Genomic DNA, 27,467 nt, shown 5'->3' on the forward strand with positions numbered 1-27,467 from the left:
TTACCTCCTTTATGCATGAATTCCTGTTCTGTTAATTATTTGGCTATATAGAAGTGTCTATTTGTACGCCTCTAAATGTTTTGATGAAAGGTGGACCCCTGTAAACAAGTGTAATGCTTTATTGGGTCGTCCACTCACAGTTAACAGTCTTTGTATTGAGTTGTGCTTGAAATGTAGGCTACTGTAATTCTGCAAAGTTAAATAAAAAATTAAATTAAAAAATATAGACTAGTGTCAAATTAACAGGATTCTTTATTCTTTATGAGCTAAATTTAGTTTGTTGTTCTCTAACTTATTGGATCACACAACGTTTTTTATTAGCTTTATTTTCCCATGATGTGGCACAAAATGGCATAATCGCCGTCGCTAAATTGGAAGGTGAGCTATTATAGCGTAATAACCTCGATCGCGTCACCACCATTGCTTTCCACCGAGGAAAACAGCGAGCGAGTGTCTTGAATGCGCCCCATAATATGGGGCCCATATGCCCCGGAAGTTTTTAGTTGTTTTTGTTATGAATAGAAGGAGCATGGATCGGATGCATGATATAAAAATAGAAGATATAAAACAACTATCTAAAGAATAGGTGGGTGTTAGGTAGAGTGGATGTCTTTCCCCCCAGTCCACTTAACGCTAAGCTATGTCTGTGTTTAAGCCACAGCTATCATTTGCTTGTAACCGTGTTGTTCTATAGTGAGCTAACGCTATTTGCTAACATTGGCTCAAAAACATCCCTGATGCTGCGGCACTGTCGATAAAGAGTCGAGTGTGGCTAAGAGAGACAATTATTTGTTGATGACATATTCATGTGTTAATATTTTATCCTCCATTGATGAGTTGAATACATAGGACCACAATAAACAAGACCTCTGGACCTTTTTGTTATGCATTTCATTTTAGCACAAAAGATGCTGATCCATGCTGTTTAATCAACCAATCAATCAAAAACATGACTGGATAAGATAACTTGTGGGAAAAGGTTGATCAAGAATAATAATGAGTTATTAAAGTTAGATATTGAAGAGGCAAGAGAAAATTAATATGTAAACTCACATCATGTACAGAGTAAAATCCTCAGTGTTAACTTAACTCGGAGTGTACAAATGTCACTCCGCTCATGCACCCGGGGACGTTACAGTTCATATAAATGATTTATACACTCTTGAGTAGCTACAAATGGATAAGTCACTGAGGATTTTGTACCTTGCTGTCCCCCATGTTCCAGGTTGACACAGTCGTACTCATGATGAACTTTGACGGTCTCGATCCAGGAATGGGCGAATATTCGCCCACTCTCCACGGGACCATGGATGCAGGGATGGAACCCACAATGGACCCACGCTTAAATCCCAGTTTAATGCAAGGCGTGGAGCTTGATCCAGAGGGACTCGCTGGACCAGACTCTGTGCACCTTTTAGAAGGAATGTTCTCTGAGCTGCACAGTGTGGTTGCCGAAGGTGGCATCCCAGTGACTGCAACTCATTTTGATCTACAAGAAGAGATGCTTTGGATGGGCAATCATAGGGTAAGGGACTAGGGATGCAGGATGATGTGGACAAAATCAAATATCACAATATTTTGGACCTTATTGTGAGTGACGATAATATCCTAATATTTATTTTTACATTTTTCAAAACTCTTCAGAAAGGAAAACTTGCACGCATTGTGAGCTTGTAGATTGTTATTAAAACAAGAAATGGCAATACTTATTCCATTATCACAATATTACAAAATCCCAGACGATATCTAATCTCATATCAATATATCGATATATTGCCCTATACAAGACTATATAGCGCCAACATATTTTGGAGACTTGTTATTCCTTTTTCGGTTTCATAAACATTGAAACATTTGATGTTCTGCTGTGTTATTGATATTTCTCTGAATCACCCGTCTTTCTTTAGGGTCATGCCAGCTCCTTCTTTGGACCTACTATGGGTCGCTATTCTTCTTTTCAAGTGCACTCAACTGATGACATCCGCGCCATTCAGAGCTTGGAGACGGGCGTCCTATTCCTTTCTAAGAGCAACCTCAAATGCCACACTCGTGGAGGCCTTGTCATGTTTGATTATCCGTGAGAGCTGCACATAATAATATACCAGTGCTTTTAGATAAGTGATTGTTTAAACATTTCAAACATTGGATTTAAATGTATCACTTATTGTAAAAGGGCATGTTTATTTCAGATTGGAGGAAAGCTCTGATATGCACAGTCTACTTATGACCGATAACAACACGTTGCTTGTGGGTGGACTACAGAGCTGTGTGGTTGAATTTGACTTGAATACTGTTCAGGAAACTCAGAAGGTGAGCGTTGGGGGGTAGCATTTAACTTTATTGAATGAAACCTATTAACCATGCATATTTTTGAAGCGCTGCATGATGCATGCTCAGTTTAAATCATTCCAAATTAAGCACATCATTTGAATTAGTTAAATCTTTAAAATGGCAAATGATTAACCACTTCCTTGCTGTGTCTTTGCATTGATATAGTTCACAGTTGATGTACCTGGAGTGGCAATCATGCGCCAGTCCAGTCGATTCTTCTTTTGTGGTCACACATCTGGAAAGGTATGGTCAAATTATTTCATCCTTTCTTTTAAACGTTTGCGTAATATGTGCAGTTTGTGAGGGGACAGGGCCCCCAACCCCCCCAACCTCTGGAATGAACTCCCCAATCATCTCAGAGTTGCTCCCTCCTCTCCTTCAAAACCTCACTCAAAAGTCAAAACCCACCTCTTCAAGATAGCCTTCCCCAGCTGAGGTCTGGTTAAGCTGTCCCCCCATCCCTTGCTTAGCCTTTTATATGTTTTAACCTGATATTTTACTTGCCTTGCCTTGTTTTGTTTTTTCCTAGTGTTTTATGTAAAGCTCTTTGGGTACTTAGAAAAGCGCTATATTAATCTGAGCTATTATTTGTTTATACAATTAAGCAATTAACCTTGTCTTTTACCTTCACTTGAAACCAGGTTACCCTTCGTGACATGCGCACGTTCCAGGTGGAACACGAGTTTGACGCGTTCTCTGGCAGCCTGTCAGATTTCGACGTCCATGGAAACCTTCTGGCCGCTTGTGGATTCTCCAGCCGAGGAATGAATGGCCTGGCATGCGACCGCTTCCTCATGGTGTATGACCTCCGCATGATGCGAGCTGTAACGCCACTTCAGGTGCACGTGGATCCCCTCTTCCTGCGCTTCATTCCGACTTACACGGCACGCCTGGCCATCCTCTCACAGACAGGTATCGAAATACTGATTGTGACATTATTTTTGACAAAGCTTTTAGTGGAAAATACAAGAGTTTATCTGCCTTTGGTCTCTGAATGCGAATCTTACATTATTTTTCAAATCTAGGTCAGTGCCAGTTCTGTGAACCAACTGGGCTTGCCAATCTTGCTGATGTTTTCCACGTTAACACTGGGGGCCAGTTGCTCATGAGTTTTGACGTGTCCTGCAGCAAACAAGCCTTGGCCTTTGGTGACTCTGGTGGATGTGTGCACCTTTGGTCAGATGCCCCAGAAGTGTCTTACAACAGCTTTTCTCGTGAGACAGAGTTTGCCCAACCCTGTCTGGTAGACTCACTGCCACAGCTGGATTGGAACCATGACCTGCTGCCCCTGTCTCTCATCCCCATGCCCCTGACCAGCACGGAGACATTGCTGTCAGACTGGCCCACTGCACTGGCTGCTCCCAGTCCAAGGTTGGCAATCAGTCCATAATTTCTATAGCAACTTAATCATACAATGAACATGCAAGTAAATAAGTAAATAAAAAAATGCACATAAACAGAAGTTGTTGTTGTTGTTTGTATTTATTTATGTATAGCTTTTCTTTTTAAAATTTCAAAAATATTTGATCTACAGACAATGCATTGTGAGCTTGTAGATAGGCAAAATGTGTGGTCAAAAAAGTAAAATGGCAATAAACAAACCCTTCTTTTGTGTTTAGACGAGCACCTCCTGTGGACCCAGAAATCTTGCGCACAATGAAAACGGTTGGATTCATTGGTTATGCAGCCAATGCTCGCACTCGTCCTCGGAATCAGGTATGTTGAAAGCCTATACAATGCTGATTTGTGTAAATAAAGGGATACAATTGTGATAGTAAATGTATTTATGCTTTAGTTCTGTCACTTACGTATTTTAGTTTATATATTTCATTTGAAATACACTTTTGTTTTAGAGATATTAACCAGGAAGGTTCACTGCATTCACTGATCAATTTTTTTTTTTTTTTGATTCCAGGTTCCATACAAACTTAAAGAGGTGGAGTTAGATTATGATAATTACAACCAAGTGCCTGAGTCGCCAATTGGCCGCGATGAAGAACCACACCTATATATGGTCCCCAAGAAGTACAGGAAGGTTTGAACTAATTTTGTTATATCCAAAGGCATGATTTGATTGTCAAGCCTGCACTATATTGCAGTATGAGTGTGTTGATGACTTGTTTCCACTGGCTATTTCCACCAGGTTACCATTAAGTATTCTAAACTGGGCCTAGAGGACTTTGACTTCAAACATTACAACAGGACCCTATTTGCTGGCCTTGAACCTCACATCCCCAATGCGTACTGCAACTGCATGATCCAGGTATGAGTCTGAAGAGTTTTGTCAAATTCTTATGCTATGTTTTGTAAATCATCCAATGGTCACAGTCCTGTTCAAGTCGACCTGTTAAACCCAATTGTTGTTAAACTCGGTTGATGCATTAGGTGCTGTATTTCCTGGAGCCAATCCGCTGTCTGGTCCAGAATCACTTGTGTCAGAAGGAGTTCTGTTTGGCCTGTGAACTAGGTTTCCTTTTCCACATGTTGGATCTGTCTCGAGGAGATCCATGTCAGGTACCTTTTACCACAAGGCCACTGAAACTGTACATATGATAAGTGTTAGAGTAGCTGAGGTTCAATTCCACTACTGGGACACAACAAAAACTATAAAAATGCCACCCAATGCATGCCTATTTGGCACGCAGCATCAAGGTTTGGAATGGGGGGTTAGTCCCTGTGACATACCTGTTACCTGCGACATATCCGCGTCATGTCCAGACTCAGAGAGGGTGTACTTCCTCACTCTACCACATGGCAAATAACATCATGCCAAGTAGCCTTGGGAACCAAGGGTTCCCAAGGCTACTTGGCATGATGTTATTTCCTTTTATTTGGGAATGACTTACTGGTTAGGGTTTATACCGAATTAAATTCCATGCATTACCCTATAGTTCTTGTCCGTCTTGGCAACCCCCCCTGCTTCCACTCTTGCAGGCCAGCAACTTCCTCAGAGCATTCCGTACTATCCCTGAGGCGTCTGCGTTGGGCCTAATCCTGGCAGACTCGGATGAGCAGACGGGCAAGGCTAGACTGGGCCGTCTCATTCAAAGTTGGAACCGCTTCATCCTTACCCAGCTGCACCAGGAGACACAGGAGCAGGAGGGTCCACAGGCCTACAGGGGAGCCAGTAGCAGGTCAGGGCAGGCAACGTAAAGACACAACCATGTTGTCAAATCTAATGTGTAGTGTGTACATCCTTCATCACGGCAATGCTTAACCACTTACATTCTATGTACTTCATTGACTGGTGTCCCCCCCCCCAGGATATATACTTGTTTCCCTCCTTTCCCTCGACACCAAATCTCTACAAAATAATCATCAAAAATAATCCTCGTCTATTATGACATGGCCAAAATAGGGCCACAAGGGTTGACGTGGTTGACGTTGGTATAAAGTGAGAAAAAAAATACATCTAAGGAGGTATAGTCTAATAAAGTATTTATGCCTTGGAGGCTCTGATGTGTTGCTGTTGCCTCTGTTTCAGTGCGCTGGGCTCCTCTGGTGAGTCTGTCATCGGAAGACTGTTTGGATGTGAAGTTGAGAACAGCAGCCTGTGCCGCTGTGGCAAAGAGACGGTTCGCTCAACTCTCATGTTGCTCTTCACCATCCATTATCCTGAACACAACTCCCACGGTTAGTTCTCCCCCCAAAGGACCTTTTATTAGTCTTCTAAAAAGATTGGAGTGTTTAGGCTGTAGAGAATGAATATGGTGGCTGTACAATTCTACTTCATGACCCACCAGATAAGGTGATAAAGGAATATGAATTTGCTGAGATCCTGCAGAAGAGCATCTGTCTTGAGCAGAGCACTCAGGCGTGGTGTGAAAACTGTGAGAAGTACCAGCCCACAGTGAGTGCTTTCCTAAGCTTAATGTATACTTCTGTGCACAACCTCAACAGGAATAACTGATTGGCCGACCGCGTTGATCAATGGCAATAACTGATTGAAAATTATCATTTTGAGGGACGAACACCGGTCATGCAACAAAGTGTAAATGATCCCAAAGCTTGTACAAATTATGACAGAATAAATGTATTCCATATTATGACTGAATTAATTTATTCCATAATGTGTCTTCAAAAATACTAATATAGGTACAAACGCGTAACATCAGGTGTTTACCAGACGTTCTGGTCATCAACTGTGAAGTGAACAGTGCCAAAGAGGCAGAATTCTGGAAGGTTCAGGCAGAGGTAGGTGTACTGTACAATAACATCATGAAAGGTTGATAAAAAAACATTTTCACTCGGTCATGAATTTAGATACACACTGTAATCCTTCCCGTGCTACTATATCAAGAGCAATACTTCATACTTCTTCAATACTGTTCATTGTGTTAACCACTTATGCACTACACACAATGAAGAGCAAAAATGGCTGATTTACAAGCTTAAAACACGTTGAAAATGTTAATGTTGGCCTGGGCCATGGCTCAATGGTCCAGGCACCTTGGCTGGTAATCCAGTCTGGCAGTGTGCCGCGGGTTTGACCTTTACTGCATGTCTTCCCCCCCCATCTCTCTCCCCATTTCCTGTCGGCCCACTGTCTGTGTTCAAAATATAGAATAAAGGCGAAAGCCACAAAAAAACATAAAAAAAAACTGAAAATGTTAATATTGTCATTGTACTCTCTTTACAGTATGCCTATAATAAGGCTATGCAGAAGGAAGCGATGGAGCCCCCCAAGGCCAAAGAACCCCAACCCATGCCCACAGAGTGGTGCTTGGAGTAAATATTGTTTTACTTTTTAAATAACTACTTATAATGTCCAGCTAGTGTCTACTTGTCTGTGACTTCACAACATTCAACTTCACAAATGGTCAATTCACCCAAGTTGGTGCTCTTCCTTCTTGTGCAGTGGAGAATACCGGGAGGAGGGATGCAGTGCGGAGAACTTGACCTTTGATACCAGAGCAGAGGACCTGCGACATGTATGGATTCCTCTCTCTCTCAAGATGTCAATCAGCAAGAGTCAAGGGCTGGAGATCAGCAACTGGCCAGAAGGAGAAGAGGTGAGAGGGTACCTCTTAAGTTATTGTGTCCATGCTCTTTATTTCCTTCTCTGAGAATCGTATATATAAGAAGTTTGAATGTGATGTATTTATATTCTCTATGGTCCTGCCGTAGAGATTGACAGATTGTATTCAATTCTTTGATGTTTTGTTTTTCTTTTCACTCCAGTTTTGCATTTTTCACTCTAGTTTGCATGTGTATTAAAAAGAGTACTAAAATTAATCAGAATTAGGGCATTATGGCATAGAGGTAAAACACTCACCCGCCACCACCGCAAAACACTCGCCCACCAGTGACCACCACTGCAGAGACCTTGCAGGTGGGAAGCTGGCCTGGGGATCATGTTTGTGTCTGTGCACAAGCGGCCTCTGCTGGTTGGGAAGGGAACTGGGAAAGATAAACCTCAACATTATGCTTTCCTGTTAAAACTCCTCATTAAGAGTTGAAAGCGAGCATAATGGTAACTCGAACTCCATGTGCAGTTGTGCACAGATGGAAAGAAAATCATATGGACACTATTGTTAATAGTACAGGTAGTACAGTCAAAGCTAATGCAAAAATAAGTCAAACTTATGATGGAGGTCAATACAGGGTGCCAAGACAGTTGACCACCCAAAATTGAATTTGTGAATTCTGGAAGGTTGACCATGTGGACATTTATCTACCAAGTAAATTCTAGTCATCAGTCTGCCACCTCCCCACGTGTTTTATTCAGCTAGATATGTCTTGCACTGTATGACTCCTTGTGTTGACTCCCTCCAGTTAAGTGCTGATGACGAGGGTGAAGGAGCTTCTCTCTATGACTTGGTGGTCACTGTCCCTCACATACTGGACGCTCGCACAGGAGGCAACTTGGTAGCGCACATCAAAGTGGGAGAGACGTATCACATACGGAAAGAGGTGAGAATGCACCTCAAATGTACTGTTCCAGAGAGTAAAGATACTCGACAGTGAGTAATGCTTGTATAGCATTGGACCATACTGACGCTGTGCATGAATATGGATATTCCGACTAATGCTTTGTCTTTTATTTTAGGGGGTCACACACCAGCAGTGGTATCTCTTCAATGATTTCTTAATTGAGCCAATTGACAAGGTAAACGTTTGGTTGTCTTTAATCTGTCATAATAATGTGATTAATGTAGCAGTGTTGTAAAGACTCATAAGCAAAGTGTTTTCCATAATCTTCAGGCTGAAGCCGCACAGTTTGATGTGAACTGGAAAGTGCCAGCCATGATGTATTATGCCAAGAGGAACTACCACTCCAAATATGACCTGCGCAGTAAGTTTTACTCCAGAAACGGGTTTTTATTTTGTTAATGCGCCATTCAGCACCAACTCTTCCCCTTTGAAATCTATAGCTTAAAAGTTAAAACCATTCCTTTACTTATTATTCCCCAGTTAAGAACCCCATCGAGGCCAGCGTGCTGCTAACAGAGGCCTCACTGGCTCGGAAGCAGAGGAAGAGTCATGCCACTTTCATTCCTCTCATGGTTAGCGAGATGCCCCAGGCTGGAGAGCTGGTGGGGTTGGATGCCGAATTTGTCACACTCAACCAGGTCCGTCTGGCATGCTCTGTTACTGTCCTTTCAGTGTGTCATGTCATATCATCGCTGTGTGGCGGAAACCATGTACAATAATTTTTACTTTTGAGGAAATGGAAAGAATAACCTGTTTTCTAATGTAGTTATTATTTATATTCATATTAAAGCTCTTGTTAATACATTTATTACATATTTATAAATAAAACCTGCATACAGACTTAACCACTTTCAAGTGTATCCGCTATTTTCCACTACCTTTGCACAACACATAAGATGTCATAAGACGAAGTATAATTCATTTTCTTTATGATAAAACACAGCAAACATTACATTTCAAGATACAAGGTTTCTGCCCTTGCACAGTGATGATATGCCTGGCCTGGATATGGCCTGAATATGCCTGGCCGCATAATCTATATATTTTAATGCATCCACCATCAACAACCAGTGGCTGGAGGCATTATATTTCTGGGTCGTCCGTCCTTCTGCCTTGAGGGAATTTCATGACATTTTGCACAAACATCCACTTGAACTCAAAGGACGAACTGATTTGGAAGTAGGTGGTCAAAAGTCAAAGGTCAACGTCCCTGTGACTTCATATCTGTTCCATTTTATATTGTGATGGCAATATGTGTGTTGTTGACAGGAAGAGGCAGAACTGCGGAGTGACGGCACCAAGTCCACCATCAAGCCCAGTCAGATGTCTGTGGCCAGGATCACCTGTGTGCGGGGGCAGGGCCCCAATGAGGGCGTGCCCTTCATCGATGACTACATCTCTACACAGGAGCAGGTATAAAACATAAGAAACTCATCTGCAATTTATAATTACTGTTGTCAATTTTGATTTGGAGTATTTATTTATTTACATTTGTCAAGCTAGGACGGAGAAGATCAAATTCAGAAACCATGGCACGGTGCTTTTTCCATTCGTTCTCATACTTCTATATTCTTTCACACAGGTGGTTGACTATTTGACCCAATATTCTGGCATCAAACCAGGCGACCTGGATGCTAAGATTTCTTCCAAACATTTGACCACTCTGAAGTCCACTTACCTGAAGCTGCGATTTCTCATCGACACTGGAGTGCGCTTTTGTGGCCATGGCTTGCAGAAGGACTTCCGGGTTATCAATTTATTGGTATGTTTAACTTTGATGATTTAACAGCCCAATTATAATTACACAGGTTTTCTGTTTAATCATTGTTCTTTGTTTTTACAGGTGCTAAAAGACCAGGTCGTTGACACTGTATATCTGTTCCACATGCCTCGGAAAAGGATGATCTCTCTAAGATTCCTCGCCTGGTACTTTCTAGGTGAGTGCTTTTCCCCCCACCCATTAATGTTTATTTCCTGACAATTTAGATGACTACATTTTTGGCAGTGGTTCTTTGGTATTTCTGGAGTTCACATCATATCAAGCCATTTGAACAGGCAAAAATATGAAATAGATTTTGTCTAAATTATCCTGAGAATTATACTCAATGTTTGAATCATTGTACCCAGACCTCAACATCCAGGGAGAAACGCATGACAGTATCGAGGACGCACGCACCGCTCTAGCGCTCTACAGGAAACACATAGAGCTGAGTCGCGGTGGTGGCACGGACGAAGTGAGGAAGGCTCTGAAGGGACTCTACGAAAAGGGACGGAAGATGGATTGGAAAGTCCCAGAGGTCGACACAGGAGATGGTCAAGGTAGCCCAAAATGTACGAAACTTACCCCAGGGGTACTTGAGGGAGTTCCAGGGGGGACCCAGCTAAATGATCACTTGGAACCAAATGGACCCTTATGGGTCTGTAACTCAGAGAGTTAAATTAGCATTGATTTTACAATATAAATTGTGGGTCCAAGAGATAGAAATGCTATTAAATAGTGGTCCGTAGACTAATGCATGTCAAACTGGGGGTCCTTGAAATTAAACTGGTTGAAAATCACTGCTAGAGCTGTAAAAAAATCTTCTCTTATCCATGGCATGTCTTTTCAATTGGGGGTCCGCGGGCTAATTAGTGTCAATTTGGGGGTCCTTGACATGAAAAAGTTTAGGAACCCCTGCTGTAGGCCATTTAAAGGGGTGTAATAATAGCTTCAACGTGGGTGTCGTTTTCTTTTTTTACTTGATTCATTACAGAAGGGCGGCAAACTAGTCATGTTTGGCCAAACTGTTTGAAAGTCATCTTTTCTCTTCCAGCAGGTGGTGCTGTCTTTCCCTCTGTGATGGGGCTGTGAGCAGGAGACAACCTAAATGAATTGAATTCCAAATCCATATCCAATCCAATACATTCTTGTCTAGTCACTGTGTCACACTTTGCATTAAGGTGAGAAAAATTGCAGAATATGTTTTGTGCCCCCCTCCCCCATCATGTACAGTGTCTACATTTCTGTTTCCTGTAAAATATTTAACAAAAAGCCAATAATATTTTGCTGGCTCAAGCCTCAAGGACTGGATTTTTTGTGTAAATGTTGTAGCAATTGGAAGCTAAACATACCACATTACCAAACATTCAGATATACATTTTTTTTAATGCGTCTTACTTTTTTAAAGGTTCTGGATTATGAAAATAAAGTGAATATTTGTTCAATATTATGGAGGAAATATTCTTTCCCAGATCTTTTCATGTTGCATCCCCCTTGATTGTACAATCTCATAATTGTCCACAATTCACAAAGATGTGATGGTGTAGTGCTTCTGAAGATCTTTAGGCTTTTTATAAAACATTGGCACAGACAAAATATAGCTGCTTAGTAGAGTAGAAGTAGGAAATTAAAAATATATATTTGTATTTACTGTCATGAAAGGAAATGATTGACAGCTTTCTTTGTACTGCTTTCAGGGGTAGAATTATAGACTACGTAGCATTTGAAGATTGTGGAATAGTTGTCTGGCTTGAAAGACAAATCAAATGAAGCTACGGGGAAATGAACCAGGACAGGAAATGGGTATATGCCATTTTCTGGAAACTCGCGACTACTACTATCCACAGAGGGGAAGATAAGATGAACATGGCATGATAGTATGATTTTTTTTGCCTTTACAGTTTGTACAGGCACAAATCCTCAAAAGGGCCTCCGTGTATCAGATGGGCTACTCTTATGAGGTAGAACAAAACATCACTATGTCCACAGGCCTGCAGGGCCCATAACAAAAATATTTTAAATGGCAAAATGCAGCAAAAGTGATGGAAAAAGCACAGAATAAAACAACCATGGAATGGGGTAGCTAATCTCAATTTTAATATTCTAATATAGTGCCCATATATCTGACTTATACCTCCTATACCTTGTGGGGAACATAGAACCTGAAGAACACAGGGATGACACTGTTTTGTCCTAGGGAATGTTTCTAAACTGATTGCAGCTGAGTACAGGTAATTAGACTGTTATGTTTTATGTTAATTTCCCTTTCAATGTGAAACACACACACACACACACACACACACACACACACACACACGCTTTAACACATGCACATTTGTTCATCAAAACAAATCAGCCACAAAGCAGCGGCGGTCTTGTCTTTTGGTCTTTATTGAAACGTTCCACCATGGATCCATAGAATATGATTTCACCACATCAGACACATCCTCAGGGGTCATGGGTTATGTTGTAACATTGTAGTTTTTTTTCTCCATGGTAGTATTTCATAGGCCTACATACATCATAAACCACGGTTCATCGTCAACGTCATCGTTGTTATTATGGTAGCCGATTGTTAAATAGAACAGTTCATTTTACAGGAAGTTACATCACGAGCCAGAGGGCTTTGAGAGAGTCACCACAAGAGTCAAGACTTTATCAAACACCAAAGAACGACGGCATACTGTAGCTATAAAACAGAGAAGGAAGAGATTAGGTTGAGGATGCCAGGAAAAAAAGGACAAAGGTACAAAAAAAGAAGAGACAGAACACTAGAAGGGGAGAAAAAGGAGCATAAATCAGGTGGAAGAACATAGTTTTAGAGAGAGAAGGGGTTAGAGGGAGTGTGAAAGACAGAAAGCAACAGGACAAGAAACTAAAAACAGTTTCCATCCCAACACGCACACGTTCACACACACACACACACACACACACACACACACACACACACACGCGCACACACACAAAATCCCATCTCACTGTACACAGAACGCCTATACAGCCAAAATATATTGAGGCTAGATCAAACTGGCTTCACACATCAAATACTGTACAGACATCACAACCGCAAGGGGGTTATTATCATTATAGTTATTATCATCATTAACAAGTCACCATGCTCAAGAGTGGTTTCCATAAAATCTAAATATCATTTCAACAATTCAAAACAGATTCAGGAGAGAAAACAAGGCCATGGTTAAAATATAAACTTACAGTACATGATGATGTAATCATAATCAGAAACAGCCCACTACTGATTGGCTGAGTGGGTGGCGTTAAAGATTTTGATGAATTGTTCAATTTTATATTTTGTCTTAAACCGATACAAACTAGAAATTAAGAAATGAACTGATTTAAATTAAGCTCATAAAAATGAATACCTTTTTACTAGTTATTTTTTTTTTAAATTTAATTGCTTTTCACAACAGGCAAGCTCATCTCCTTTACTGACCTTTGCTTTTTAAACAAACAACAAAGGATGTGTTTTTAACAGTGAATAAATAGCTAACTTTCTGACAGCGTACTCTCCTCACCACACACTGGCAAGGAGTCAGTCTGGATATGATGGACAAGTAAACAACAAAGCTCTGTTATGCTCTGTTATGATTTATACTTTGTGTCACTCGTTGAAAATAGCCGACCTACAAACTCATAACATAAGGTGTCACATTAGCGACACGTTGTCGGCTTGTTGTCGGTCTGCTATTTTCCGCACGCAACACCGTTGTGCTCCGGAGCATAAACTATCACCAAAACAACCTAAATAAAACCAGTTTGAACTGTAGAGAGGAGCCATTTTGTGTCTACCACTGTCTGCTGTATTTTGTTTTTAATATTTCAAACAAGGTTGATACGTAATAATAAAAAATGTTGTCTATATATTTATATATTTGTAAATAGTGATATTTTTTTTACAACACAAACAAATACATTCTCCCAATGTTTTTCAATAATATGCCTTTTTTTGCAACATTATCATCCATTGTTCAATAAATTTATCATATGCATTTTATACGATTTCAGTCATTTTGGTGCAATGTTCAAGTTAGTTATTCATTAGAATTCCCTTCTGTCATAAACACAATATTTATCATGACACCTACCTACTGCCACACCACCCACCCCCTATCAGCACACTAATGGCACAGACAGACATACAAGAGTGTTGCATTGTGGGTAGGTTGCAGGCGACCCACTCGATGTTCACTCCAACGCCACTCTGTGGAAGGGGACGGAAAAATAAATAATCTGTAAAATACTCTTCCCATTTCATAATTCAGACCCCTTAAGTCTTGAGCTCTTCACGGTACAAAAATAAACAAACTGTCTTATATATATTGTCGGGGAGGTGTCTCTGTATTGTCTGAGTCGGTCATATTTGATACAGTCTGTTTCTAGCGAAGATGTAACAATTTCGGCAGCAGTAACATTAGCATTTTCTCTCTGTCAGTTGATTCTTCATATCCATATGAGTGAAACTCCAGGATGATTTTTTATTTTTCAAACACAGTTCCCCTACAGGGATTACAATGCAAATTAAAAAGTACATGAACCTGTGGATTTAGCACCCTATATTACATAGAGATATTGAGTGCTCTATGTTGTCTTCCTATGTGACTTACCTACTAACAGTGTGCTCACATCTGATTGGAGAAGGAGGTTGGTGCCCCCTGCTGGCCGTACTCCGCTTCCTGTAGAGGACAGGAACAGGAAATACAGCTCACTAAACAGAAATGTTAGCGTTTAATATAAATGAATTAATATAAATCTTGAAGCGTTGTTCATGAGGTCGATGTCCCGCTCTGCCCTGATGGGGTTCAATTTCCCAATAATGCTTCGCTGTACATTATTGTGCTTATAGCTTCTTATGGACACAATCACTAAGTTGACATGATATGGATCAGAGCATATGAGAGAAGCAGAGTGCGGAGGCAGTGGAGCAGAGCAGCCAGGTTTTGACTGGAGCAGGGAGCGAACTACACATCCATAAAACCGGCACTTTGTTGGAACTGGCTAAAGCCCCAGAAGATAAAGAAATTGACAGAAATGGTCGCATCTGCCGCATCGGCAAATGCAGCATTCTGGCGCGACTGTCTGACTGTACCTTTATGCAGAGAGTGTCTATAAACTCGTATGTACTTCCTTTGGAAATGATCTTTTTCTACCAATCACAGCACTCATTTTATGAACGGAGAATGTAAAGAGATGGGCCCATTTCCTTGGGCCAGCTAGGTGTTGCCGAGCCTGAGCTAACATGTTAGGTTTCTGGTCTAGAGGGGCGGATCGCGGATTTTTTGCGGCGCAGACAATGAAAGCCTGGGTAACGAATCTTCAACACTGCAACAGGAGTAGACAACACATTTCTGCGGTCTCATAACATTCAGTATTTACGGTAATTCTGAACTTAATACTGTTAAATTTGCACTGTGCTGGTTATCTTGTGTCAGTTATGTTTATATCGCCATTCAATCAAAGGGTACCTTTTGAAATGCAGTAGTTTTTTTGATGATTGTTCATACCAGCTATACCTACTGTAACTACTTACACCTGTAGGTTGTGTCCTTAGTGGGTGGTGGCCATAGTACTAACTCATTCAAATTAACTATCTAATATTAATCACATACCTGGTTGTAACCTTGCTGGCTGTAGTCTGGCTGGTAGCCCCCCTGGTTCTGGGCATAAGGGTCCTGTTCGTAACCCGGCTGCTGGGCGTAAGCATCCCCTGCAGGTGGTTTCTCCTGGGGAGGCGGGGCTCTCATAAACGGAGCAATGATTCCTGTCTCCTTGAAGACGAACCACAGGTTTCCTCCCCACAGAATCAGGTTGATGAATCCAAATGCCTGGAGAGCATGACAGAGGAGGGGCGTGATCACAATCTTGTTAATGCCACTATACTGCACCGCAGTATCAAGTGCCTGAACTTCTGACTCAGTTTCTACCCAGCTACCATCAGGAAATATCAGATCTACGAGCTCACAATGTGTTGTGAGCTTGAATATCTGCTATTTTCGCTATTCTTTAAAATAGAGTTAAAGTGGTTAAAACTGATATTTTTAGTCAGCCTCTCTTTTCTGGCAAGTGAAAATAGATTGTAGACAGTATAGTGGAAATAGTGTATCTTACCACAGATGTATTGAGTCCAGACATGACCGGGTCGTGGACTTCACGACAGCGGTTGGCCAGGTCCTCACAGGCGCTGATGAGAGTGAGGACCTTGTCAGGATCGGTGGCTGTTTTAACGTCTGACAGACCTTTAGCCCACGCTGCTGAACTCACCAGCCACATGAATGTAAACACTGCTGTCACCCCCAGATCCTGTTGCACGCACGCACGCACGCGCACACACACGCACACGCACACACACACACACACACACACACACACACACACACACACACACACACACACACATACACACACACACACACACACACACACAATTAAAACATTTGTGCATTTTCTTTAACAGTAAGACAGACAGACAGACAGACAGACAGACAGACAGACAGACAGACAGACAGACAGACAGACAGACAGACAGACAGACAGACAGACAGACAGAACTCACTATGAGTGGTCCTTTGTTATTCTCCTTGTACTTTTCATAGGTAAAGACATAAATGGCGAGAGCAGCAGTCGCGTACAGGAAGGCAAACACTCCAATGGTCACAAAGAACTCGGCAGAAGAAGAATAATCTCCAACCAGGAACAAGCGTTCTGGACCACCTTTACAGGTAGGAGCATCAAAATACACCTGGTGGAGCCTGGAGAGAGTGAGAGAGAGAGAGAGAGAGAGAGAGAGAGAGGTAAAAGTGAAGTAAAAAATAGTTATTGTTCTCAATGGAATAGTAGGGAGACCACCTCCAACCACTGCAGATGTAGCCTACTAGTTATATTGTATTAACATAATTACTCGCTTTAAAGGAGTAGTTCACCCGAAGAATTGCTTATTTTCTATCAATTACACACCCCATGAAACCTTAAATTCAAGTTCAATAATTTGATGACTCCGGCGGAGTCTCCTTGCCGGACTCCGCCAGAGTCTCCTACTGAAAGATGACCCATATGTCATACTGACCTGAATGCCTGAATGGTGTAGTTTTTTTATATGCCACACTGACCTGAATGGATATTAAAGGAACAGCTTGTGTTCTTTTGTGTCATACTGACCTGAATGGATATTCAAAGTCCACTGGAATGTCGAGGTCGCTCTCTGTTCGGTTCTTACACTCCACTGACATCTTGAATAGGCCAGAATAACTCCCACAGGTAGAGAATGCAAAGATTGAGAAAAACTGTAGGGGAAAAAAAGGAGAGTTTAGGACACAATATCATCAGATGTGTGGAGTCATTCCTGACTAAACACTGAACGGGTACAACTGCATGCCAGGGTGAACAAAGCAATATCTCCCTATACGACCAATGCGGGGGCTCTGCAAGGGAGCGTGATTTCACCAGTAGTGTTCACGTTGTACACAAGCGACTGTAGGAGTGACTCAGATCACCTGTGGTTCTTTTAATTGCAGACGACACAGCTATTGTTGGTTTGATTGAGGATGATGAGATAAGCGAAGAACAGTGGATGAGTTTGCTGAATAACTTCCTTCAGTTGAATATTAAGAAATCTAAGGAGGTCATATTTGATTTTAGGACTAGTGCTCATGCACACTAGCAAATAGTCATTGATGGGACAAGGTAGTGCATGACTGTGGAGGAATACTTGGGTACAACAATTGATTCCAAGTTGACATGGAATTTCAACACTGATGCCATGTATAAGAAATGTCATCAAACGGGGTACTCAGGAAGTGGAAGGCTATTGCTAGGGATAGAACGCACCCGTTATACAGCCAATACCATCTCCTACCATCGGGGTGACAACAGTACACAGTACATTTGTTGCAGGCTAGTGCTTCAAGATTTGACCGGGTTTGTCCCCATAAGTATATATTCTATACAACTTTACAAGCAGGCCCCAACAGATTTGCAGAAACAGCACACTGGGCATGCGCCTTGTTGACGAGTCAACAAGTTAGTGTTATATGATTTAATATTCAACATGGCAATTATAGCTTGACAAAGACTGTCAAGGATTGACGTTGGGATATATATGCCAACTATCATCGATGGTCATTATTACATCACCCCCTCACACAGATTATTACGCTCACTTTACATGATAAGTAAATAATGTTCTGATGGGCCCAGGCGGTGGCGTAACCATCTGGGCACTCGAACCCGACTGGTAATCCAGTCGCAGTGTGCCGCGGGTTGGTAAATGGTAAATGGTGCATTTATATAGCGCCTTTATCCAAGGCGCTTTACATAGATTGTGCATTACATTCACCCATTCACACACCGATGGCAGCGGAAACCATGCAAGGCACCAACTAGCACATCAGGAGCAATTAGGGGTTCAGTGTCTTGCTCAAGGACACTTCGACAGTAACTCTGGGGGAGCCCGGGTTCGAACTGGCAACCTTGCGGTTCCCATCCAGGCACTCTACCCCTGAGCCACCGCCGCCCCGTGGTTCGACTCCCGAGCCCGACACGGCCTTTACTGCATGTCATCCCCCCATCTCTCTCCCGTTTTCCTGTCAGCCTACTGTCTGTCCCTTCAAAAAAACTATAAAAGGCGTATTAAAGCTGCAAAAAAAAAACTTAAATAATGTTCTGATGAATTTGGTGAATTCTGGGTGAAATGTTCCTTTAATAGCAGTAATAACAGGAACAGGACACATCAAATTAATGGAAATAGGAGCCAGACTCTCAGTCAGTTGTACTCTTCATCCTCATCATCCTCATCATCAACATAACCATCATCATTTGCCAGCTGGCTTAACTCTGCCAGGTCTAGGACAACCACTCCCATGGATTAGTAATAGTAAATCATGTGCGGGCACGCACACGCACACGCACAAACACACTGGCAGATGGTTTACGATGACTCCTGGGAGAGGTGAGTCACAACAACTATGAACTATTATTCTATTGTACTTATGGGAACGGATACGGAGAGGAGACAGAAAATGAAAATGATCTCTTGAAAGTACAGTGTAAAGTATGAGTTGTAGCTGAATTTATAATAGCTGATATTCCTCCTCATGGAGTCTATTGATTGTCTTATAATTGATTGCTCATTGTCTCCACCAGCCGAAAGCATGAAGCCAGAAGATTGAGTTGTTTCCTTATGTCATGGAGTTTAACTGAAGTAGAACTTGATAATAATACTGTACTGTATATAATATAATTCTAAATAAAATGTGATATTCAGTATATGTGCTATGTGCTACGTTGTGCAGTAAATGCCAAATGTGATTGGCCCGGAATGTGATGATGTATGATGATAAGAGCACCCCTCACTTCACACAAGTGTGATTTTGAAAGTACCGGTAGCTATCAAGTCAAAAGTGTGGGCACCCTTGGGTTAAGGATACTGTCACAGGGCAGCCCGTGCCCTGACACTGCACATAACCTACATAGCTCCTTCCATTTGCTGGCCATAAAGCCAGCTTGGAAGAGATGGGTTGGTGTGATTGTTTGAAATATGATTGTGTCTTTTGTCTACAGTATGTGTGCCTAAAGCGTTTTACTTTGTGTGTGATAGTATGGGAATGCATGCTCGTATAGGCACGCCAGTGCATATGCAGAACGATGTGGGGTTGCTTGAAGCAATCAGTGCACGCCTCAATATAAAGATGCAAGAAAAGAAAAGGCTGATACCCCCGGCAAGCCCTTACTTGTTGGGTGAGAAAGCTGGATGTTCATGATCAACTCATCAAAAAACGAACCAGTGAATCAAATGGCTAACTAATGTATGCAGGACCATGCCAAGGGTGGGTGTCCTCAAGCCGAATATAGTCATCATTATTATACTGTGGACTCATTCTATCTCACAATGGTCACTAGCCAAGCTTTACCACAATGCACTGTAAGTGTACTTATAAATCAAACCAGGGTCTCCACAATACTCTTACAGTCTCTGCCTTCGTGTCACTCTCCAATAGTTAAGAAAAAACTAGGCGGGCACTCAAAAAGAGGAGAGGGTGGATATAAAATCTAATGAATTAATCATGTTAAAACGCCAACATGTTTTGACTCACAAAGGAGTCTTCATCAGGGCAAGTCGCCGCCTTCTCTTCAGCATTTCAGTCCCTTTGATCTTTGAAGCACCAGTTGGCTTTTTAAAAAAACTTTTTCTGCACCTCCATTGCACACTAAGGCTGCCCCCAAACATTCAAGGTTCGACTGTTCGCTCGTTAGGGTTGGCACTCAAATCTTAATTAATGGGTTTGAACCATTCTTTTATTATATATTTTTTCTCGAAAATATATCCCGGCGAGAATGATATATGTTAAAAGTAAGTTTCTCGTGCATTCCTGTCAGAAGTTATGTCTATCTCCTTGTTGTGCTGTCCCTCTCCAAAATCCCCTGTGCACGTTCATTTGGTGATGGGCCTGCAGCCAATCAGCCAATCAGCAACAAACACACACACACACACACACACACACACACACACACACACACGCACACGCACACACGCACGCACATGCACACACGCACGCACGCACGCACGCACGCACGCACGCACACAAACACACACACACACACACACACACACACACACACACACACACACACACACACACACTCACACACACACACACACACACACACACACACACACACACACACACACACAGAGAGAGAGAGAGAACTAACCTTAGGCCTGGGCTACACGTACTCAATCTTTAATAAAACGGATATTTTCGTACTCCGTTGTCGTATGGACAGGGGCCCATACGACAAAGATATCTGTGTCCACACATACAACCCAAAACGATCATTTTTGACTCCAACAAGCATGCCATGCCAGTAGGTGGCGATAAGAAATATGTAACGCAATAGAAAAATGTTCTGAGCATGCGCGGTGAGCTGGTTTCCCAATAAATCCCCCCACATAACTCGGTAGTACGTGCAGACAGGGCTCCGTCTAGTGAGCAACTTTAGAACTCACATTCTAATAGAAACAGAAACCCATTTTTGCCAGCTGTCTCGCTAGCCTAGTGGACTACTACGCACACTTGTAATATATGCTTTGCTTCGCTTCGCTGGTTCGCGCCCCACTGCCGCCGCTGTTTTTACAACCGCAGACTTTTTAATAGTTTTTGGATTTTGGATTAAGGTTGCATTATAAAGACTGGATTAAGGTTGGTGAAGGATGTGTTGCTCCCCTGCTTGCATACATAACCGCAAGCAGGGGAGCAACGCATCCTTCACCAACCTTAATCCAAAAACTATTAAAAAGTATGCGGTTGTAAAAACAGTGGTGGCAGTGGGGCGCGAACCAGCGAAGCAAATATTACAAGTCGGGGAAGTAGTCCGTGGCTAGCAAGGCAGCTATGCTTGTGTTTCTTCATGACTCCCCTAGACGGCATTAACATCCAAGCTATTTCTCATAATTGATTGAAATTAGGCCTATTCATTTTAGATACATGATTTCAGCAGAATGGGGTTTGTGTTTATATTAGAAGGTGAGGCTGCGCTGCCATCGTGTTTGTTGTCGTTTCTATGGTAACCTCGCGTTCAGCCTGGAAGTTGTTTCAATCCATGAACTGATGCGCATGCTCAGTGTTAAAAGCAACAACGAACATGCGCGACTAGGGAGGTGACGTCATCCTTCCTCAAAAACTCCGTTTTGCATGACTACACAGCTCCACCATCCGGATCTTTTCGAAAATCTCCACTTATTTATCCGTTGCCAAAAACCTCCGTTTGAGTGGCCGAAAACGCCGTTTGCGTCTGGCTGAAAGGCCCAAACGCACATAGAAATGTGCGTTTGCAAAAACACCCAGAGTCGTGTAGCCCAGGCCTTAACCAGTGTGTGTGTGTGTGTGTGTGTGTGTGTGTGATTGGCTAATGTTTAGGAGGAGCCAAGCTGCTGATTGGCTCCTGTGATGGCCTCAACTATATAAAGCGGAAGTGGAAGCAGCATCCTGAATGTATTCTTCCTGGTGTGTGTTTGGTCTGTCTGTAGCTGGAAGTTACACACCGTCTGGCTGTAGCAAGAAGGTAACTAAATGTTAAACTTAGACCTTTAGCTTTGTTTTAATTTGGTTCAGTTTGGGGAACTTGATCTGTGAATGAATGCCACTGAGATGTGAGTTATGTTTTATAACAAGAGTTAAGGTAACTGTTCCAATATGGCTCATGGTGTCTTTTTGACTGGCATTCAAACTCTTGACAGTGGACAGGGTCCATTTGGTTCCATTTGTACAACGAGAGCTGTAAGGGTCCATTTGGTTAAACACTTCATCTTCAATATAAAATTGGTATTGTCACAAACGCACAATACAATGTTGGGTTTAAGCTTCATTCAAAGCTGAAGGGAAAACATATTTCAAAAGTTGGGGGAAAATGTATATATAAAAAATGGGGGAGGGATGTTAAGTTGTAAAATATGGGTTGTGGGGGCTGACAAGGCTATACAGCCACATGTGTTTCTAATGTGATGTAGGCCTACATACTAATGACACTTATCTTTTCTCATGTAATTCCAGAATATGAAGAGTCACTGCACCAGTGGTGTAGGCAGCACCAAGCCCTGGACCCTGAGACGAGCCATGTCCGTTGGCCCCACAGCCCCACCAATTTAGGCTTCCGAGGACCCCCACCCTGGAGCCCATGTGAAGTGTCCCAGACCGATGCCCCCCTCCCTGCACAAGACATTGAGGTAGGAACTGTACGCCATAGCTGCTGTTGGGAAGAGCTGCTTGCTGCGCAGTGAGTACAAATCTTGTTTATTGTCGCTGGTGTGCAGGTTAAGCAGGGTACTGATGGTGTTGCTCTCGTTTGCGTTTGCGTTCCGGCTCCCTGCGGTTGCGTCGCGTCGGGCAGCCTGCTGTTGCACTCGTTTGCGTTGCGTCTTTTGCGTCGACTGCCACAATTTCGTGCCGGTTCTGTCATTTCACCTCATTTCACCTAACTTGTGGACACTGCCTGTCATCTGCAGAAGAACGTGATGGTTCACGGTAAGTATCTGTTTTTGTATTCTTTGCTGCTGGTAGGGTAGGGCTGGTAGGGTAGGGCTCCTACTCCTAGGGTAGGTTTTTGCGTTGCATCGCAAACTAAGCACTTTGGCACAGGCATGGAGCTCCTGGTTTACTGGGATGGGGTTCGATTCCCTGCTGCGCCCTGCTGATTTAATCTGTTAAACGGGCATCCTTTTGCACAATAGAGCGTCGCAGTCCCTCCCCCTTTCAGAACTACGAGTGGCCCAGGAAATTCTCCATTTCATTTTCTCCATAGGCATTTCAAAACTTATTTATTTAAAGACCTTTAAGCGTTGTACGAAGCCAACTCTTGTCGTGACAAATCATGACAACACACACACTTTTGGACCAAATGATTACAAAGAAGAACAAAACGTGTTGTAACCTGCCGTTTTATCTACTTTCTAATTCTTTGTTTGGCCCGAAAAATTGTGTTTGTCATGATTGGTCCGAATGTTCACTCGAAAATTCCTGCCGAAGTTCAAGTCCTAAAATAAGGGCTAGGGTACAGCCTTATTGCACACCCAGTTTTTATTTTTTCGGTTAAAAAAACTAATGGAATACGCACATCACTTAGTGGTGCTGGGTTGGAATTAAGTGACACCAGAAAAATAAGGAACCTGCACACACATATCGAAATGTCTTATGTCAATAAATTATATTGGAGCAGGTGTATCTGCAGGTTTTTCTTTTTCTGGTGTCACTTTCCAATGTTCCCATATTGTATCGTCCCTCTAACCATTGGCAATCCACCAGACCAGACCTACATGTCTGTCTGCTAGTGTTGGACAGTGGTGTAATGGTGATTTATTTTTCTCTGTACCACGGCAATTTAACGATGTGCACACACGCGTGCGCCTACATGTGCACAGAACAGCCTATGCAGACTAGCCTACAGTAGGTACTTAACAGGTCAGACATGGACCATTGATATGTACGAGTTGTGTCTGCAGCTTTTGTAGCTTGGTAAAAAAAAGTGCAAATGAGCCAGTCAATGATCTATTGTTGTCGGAGGAGCAGCTTTTTTAATTTATTTTTCACCTCCGTCTTTCAGCAGCCTGCTCGGCAAGCTTAGAGCACTAGAGCTCCGTTGACTGGGCTGCCCAAAAGACGCTGGGATTGGGGACGCGTTCCTCCGTTTTAGCGTGCACGCGCGTGCACCGTACCGTGCCCTACCTGCGAGTGCGCGTGAAAAACATTATTGGTACCACGGCGTGGTACTGCGTGCTACAAACATGACTACGAACATGACACCACTGTTCTTGGATCACATCCAACACCAACAGTCTCCAAGCTTTCCTACTGTCTTTCTCTCCTTTATTCTAGCGTCTTTGTGAAATCTGCATGGCTGAACTGGGGTTGGCCAAAATACACATTTCGGTGGTCCGAAAAGGTTTGAGCACCACTGACAGCCTATATCAATTAACATACATTTTTCAGAAAACTGATGAAGATATTCTTTTAATCTGCCTGAGAGGCTGTGATGTGATCCTTGATGTTTAGTTAAGGTCGGGGATCAGATCCACCTCCTACAGCTCACTATCTCTCTCAGCTTTCCTATACTGTCTCTCCTACTGTGTCTCTCTCAGCTTTCCTACTGTCTCTCCTACTGTCTCTCTCTCAACTTTCCTATACTGTTTCTCTTCTACACCGTCTCTCTTACAGTCCTACTGACTGTCTCAATAAAAAACTAAATTCCAAGGCCAGTCATTCTGAAAGACAGCATTGTTTCAAACTTCATTATTTCCTATAAACAGGAAGTGTTCTGACATTCACCATTCACTAGCATAGTGCATGCAGGGCAGGCACGCAAGTGTAGCAGGCTGGCACTGAGCCTCTGCCTGATGACCAAGAGCCTCATATCTTTCCTGGTCAAGGGGGAATTCCCCTTTAGGCTTTTGGCTTTCGTGTGCCTTCCCAGGGTTCGATTCCCGGGCGTGTTACACACGCACGTCGCATACATACACTACAGGCATAGCCTACATACAACAGTTCTATAAAATGTGATAATGTGCATAATGACAATGGTGCGGTTTTAACTAATATTCCTATCCAACGATCTCAGCTCCTCCCATTTTTCCCTTTCAAACAATGACTTGCTTCCAGTATACAGATGGGCTTGAATGTGGGGTTGATTGATATGGCAACAGTGCCTGTTTGGCAGGTGGCTCACCCATTGTAACACCTTGATGAATCCCAGTGGAACCTTGAGCACTCTGAACTGGCCCTGGGCGACCAACTAGAGACACACAGAGAGAGAGAGGGGGAGTTAGAACATAATACAGACATGTAAGCAAGTATTAGTTATCACTTATCAGTTATCAGCAATTTATTCAGTTCAAGACTAACTAACTAACACATTTCATTCTCTCATCTCTTCTCCACTATCTTCTCCTCTTTAGCCTACAACCTCTCTGACTACTTTCTCTTCTCTCTCTCTCCTCTCCTATATTCCCTTCTCTCTCTTTACTATCTTGAAATTTCCCTTAATCTCTGCTCTACCCTTTCCTTCTCCCCCTTTACTTTACTGTCCAATCTTTTCTACCCCTCTCTTGCATCCTGTTCTTCTCACAATTATCTTCTTTCCTATATCCCCTATAGCTCATCCTCCCAAATAAAATTATAGGGAGGGACATTCATGTCAACATGGGAAGCAACGTAAAATCAATCATCACCCATTGATTAGATATATGAGACCTCTGAGACAGATACTCAGATGGCAGAAAAACAGCCAGGACTCCATTTCACTCACAACTCAAAACACAAATACCATGATACACACTAGTAGCCTACACACATAAAGCAACCAGATGCCCCCCTCCCCCCCCCCCCCCCCCCCCCCACACACACACGCACTCGCACGCAGACGTGTGTGTGTGTGTGTGTGTGTGTGTGTGTGTGTGTGTGTGTGCGCGCGCGCGTAGAGAGGGGGGGGATGAATCGGGGTCGGGACACACCTTTGCATTATAGTCTTATGTCTATTCAACTGATCCTTACGGCGCATTTAGGTACGGGCTGTGATGCTGCATGGAGGTTTGCGGAGAAGCTGCCATTTTACAAGGTTTATCTGCGACTCCGCTCTACACTCACATGCATGATGCATCCATACCTACAGACATCTCTCTCTGCACCATAGACCATAGCGTAGCCTATCATAACATTTCGCCATTAGTCGACTATACCAGACCTCATTTGCACATTTATATGTAGCCTATCGGCAGAACGCGTGTACGGACGCCGACACGACGATGTGAATATTTTAGGTAGACGATATTGTTGATTAGATTTAGGCCCTTTCGAGATGCGGGTCTATTTCGGTAAAAAATAAAAATCACGTTTCATCTGACAGTATAGGCATCCGACGTTTTATTTAAAAATGTCGGATGTTTTCTTTATCAGAAGAAACAGTGATGTAAAGTAACAAAATAACGAATATAAGAGCAGCGTTACAACAAATGCCGGGTGCGCATCGGACTATATACTGCACAAAATAAATAGCCTACAAAATAAATAAATAACAGACGAGGTAGTAGGCTATTCCCCTGGTAGGCCATAGGTCCAGATGGGAGGTTTTACTGGTGTTGGTGAGCAACCCCCCATAATATATCACATGCATCATCACAGTCCCCCCGGAGCGCCCCAGCCAACACACCCTATTAGCTCTCAAAATACACACACTACAAAATATCACAATAATATATGACTAGCCTAAGCCTGTACATATTAGGCAATCCTCCATCTTTCCAACTACACCAAACCACCCCCCCCGACAGCAATACCACAGTCTCACCGGAGAGGCAATACGCATCACAAACACACCCTCCAAAAAACAATGAATTAAAACGAAGCAAAAACATACACATTCTAAAGATGATGATGGAATTTGATCTAATAAACGTTTGTGTACCTGGTTAACGATGTCCATCTTGGCCTCCTGCTGCGTCGCCTCGCTGGATGAGGAGTAGTGGAGAGGAGAGAGTAGAGGAGAGGAGGAGGAGGAGGGAGGCGACGAGAGGATGAGGGAACAGCACAGAGAGATGGGGAGAGAGAGAGAGAGAGAGAGAGAGAGAACGGAGGAATGGAGGGGGAGGGGTTGGATGGAACAGCTCGCCTCTACTGCGTCATTCTGGTTGTAGGATGGCGTTGACGTAAGCAATGATGATTATGATGATGAAGGCATGAGGGTACCGTGTGTGTGTGTGTGTGTGTGTGTGTGTGTGTGTGTGTGTTTGTGTGTGCCTGTTTCAGTTTCACACATCATGTTATGACATATGATCTTGTTTGCACTAAGAGAGAGAGAGAGAGAGAGAGAGAGAGAGAGAGTTGAATCATCATGAATCATGACTTACAGTATAGGCTATATAGTTGCATATTTATTGCATTTCAGATTA

General features: G+C 42.7%; 2 protein-coding genes across 9 annotated transcripts; one reads left to right on the forward strand and one right to left on the reverse strand.

The window, feature by feature from the left end:
* The first annotated feature begins 479 nt into the window (after positions 1 to 479).
* pan2 (poly(A) specific ribonuclease subunit PAN2) lies at positions 480 to 11,715 on the forward strand. 7 transcript variants are annotated; one of them, XM_080763045.1, is made up of 26 exons: positions 480 to 586; positions 1,226 to 1,525; positions 1,908 to 2,077; positions 2,190 to 2,310; positions 2,497 to 2,574; positions 2,973 to 3,243; positions 3,357 to 3,702; positions 3,951 to 4,047; positions 4,247 to 4,366; positions 4,475 to 4,594; positions 4,717 to 4,845; positions 5,266 to 5,480; positions 5,816 to 5,964; positions 6,075 to 6,181; positions 6,427 to 6,525; positions 6,971 to 7,059; positions 7,190 to 7,343; positions 8,107 to 8,244; positions 8,381 to 8,440; positions 8,536 to 8,626; positions 8,746 to 8,903; positions 9,535 to 9,678; positions 9,848 to 10,027; positions 10,109 to 10,202; positions 10,393 to 10,596; positions 11,079 to 11,715. In XM_080763045.1, the coding sequence occupies exons 2-26, from the start codon at positions 1,244 to 1,246 to the stop codon at positions 11,114 to 11,116; spliced, it is 3,654 nt and encodes a 1,217-aa protein (XP_080619171.1). In that variant the 5' UTR covers positions 480 to 586; positions 1,226 to 1,243; the 3' UTR covers positions 11,117 to 11,715. The 7 variants fall into 7 exon arrangements, with proteins under 7 accessions (XP_080619171.1, XP_080619172.1, XP_080619175.1 ...); XM_080763046.1 differs by having other exon boundaries at positions 11,082 to 11,714; XM_080763049.1 differs by having other exon boundaries at positions 10,393 to 10,584; positions 11,082 to 11,714.
* Positions 11,716 to 12,397: 682 nt separating this feature from the next.
* On the reverse strand, positions 12,398 to 27,085 carry LOC308315207 (synaptophysin-like). 2 transcript variants are annotated; one of them, XM_080763075.1, is made up of 8 exons: positions 26,984 to 27,085; positions 25,250 to 25,315; positions 17,195 to 17,319; positions 16,593 to 16,788; positions 16,148 to 16,339; positions 15,649 to 15,864; positions 14,651 to 14,715; positions 12,398 to 14,243 (listed from the first exon to the last, which is right to left on the reverse strand). In XM_080763075.1, exons 1-7 carry the CDS (start codon positions 26,999 to 27,001, stop codon positions 14,662 to 14,664), a joined length of 867 nt encoding a protein of 288 aa, XP_080619201.1. In that variant the 5' UTR covers positions 27,002 to 27,085; the 3' UTR covers positions 12,398 to 14,243; positions 14,651 to 14,661. The 2 variants fall into 2 exon arrangements, with proteins under 2 accessions (XP_080619201.1, XP_080619200.1); XM_080763074.1 differs by having other exon boundaries at positions 14,647 to 14,715.
* Positions 27,086 to 27,467: the final 382 nt, after the last annotated feature.

The sequence above is a fragment of the Protomyctophum bolini genome (genome assembly GCF_963924005.1).
Source record: "Protomyctophum bolini genome assembly, chromosome: 5".
Lineage (NCBI taxonomy): Eukaryota > Metazoa > Chordata > Actinopteri > Myctophiformes > Myctophidae > Protomyctophum > Protomyctophum bolini.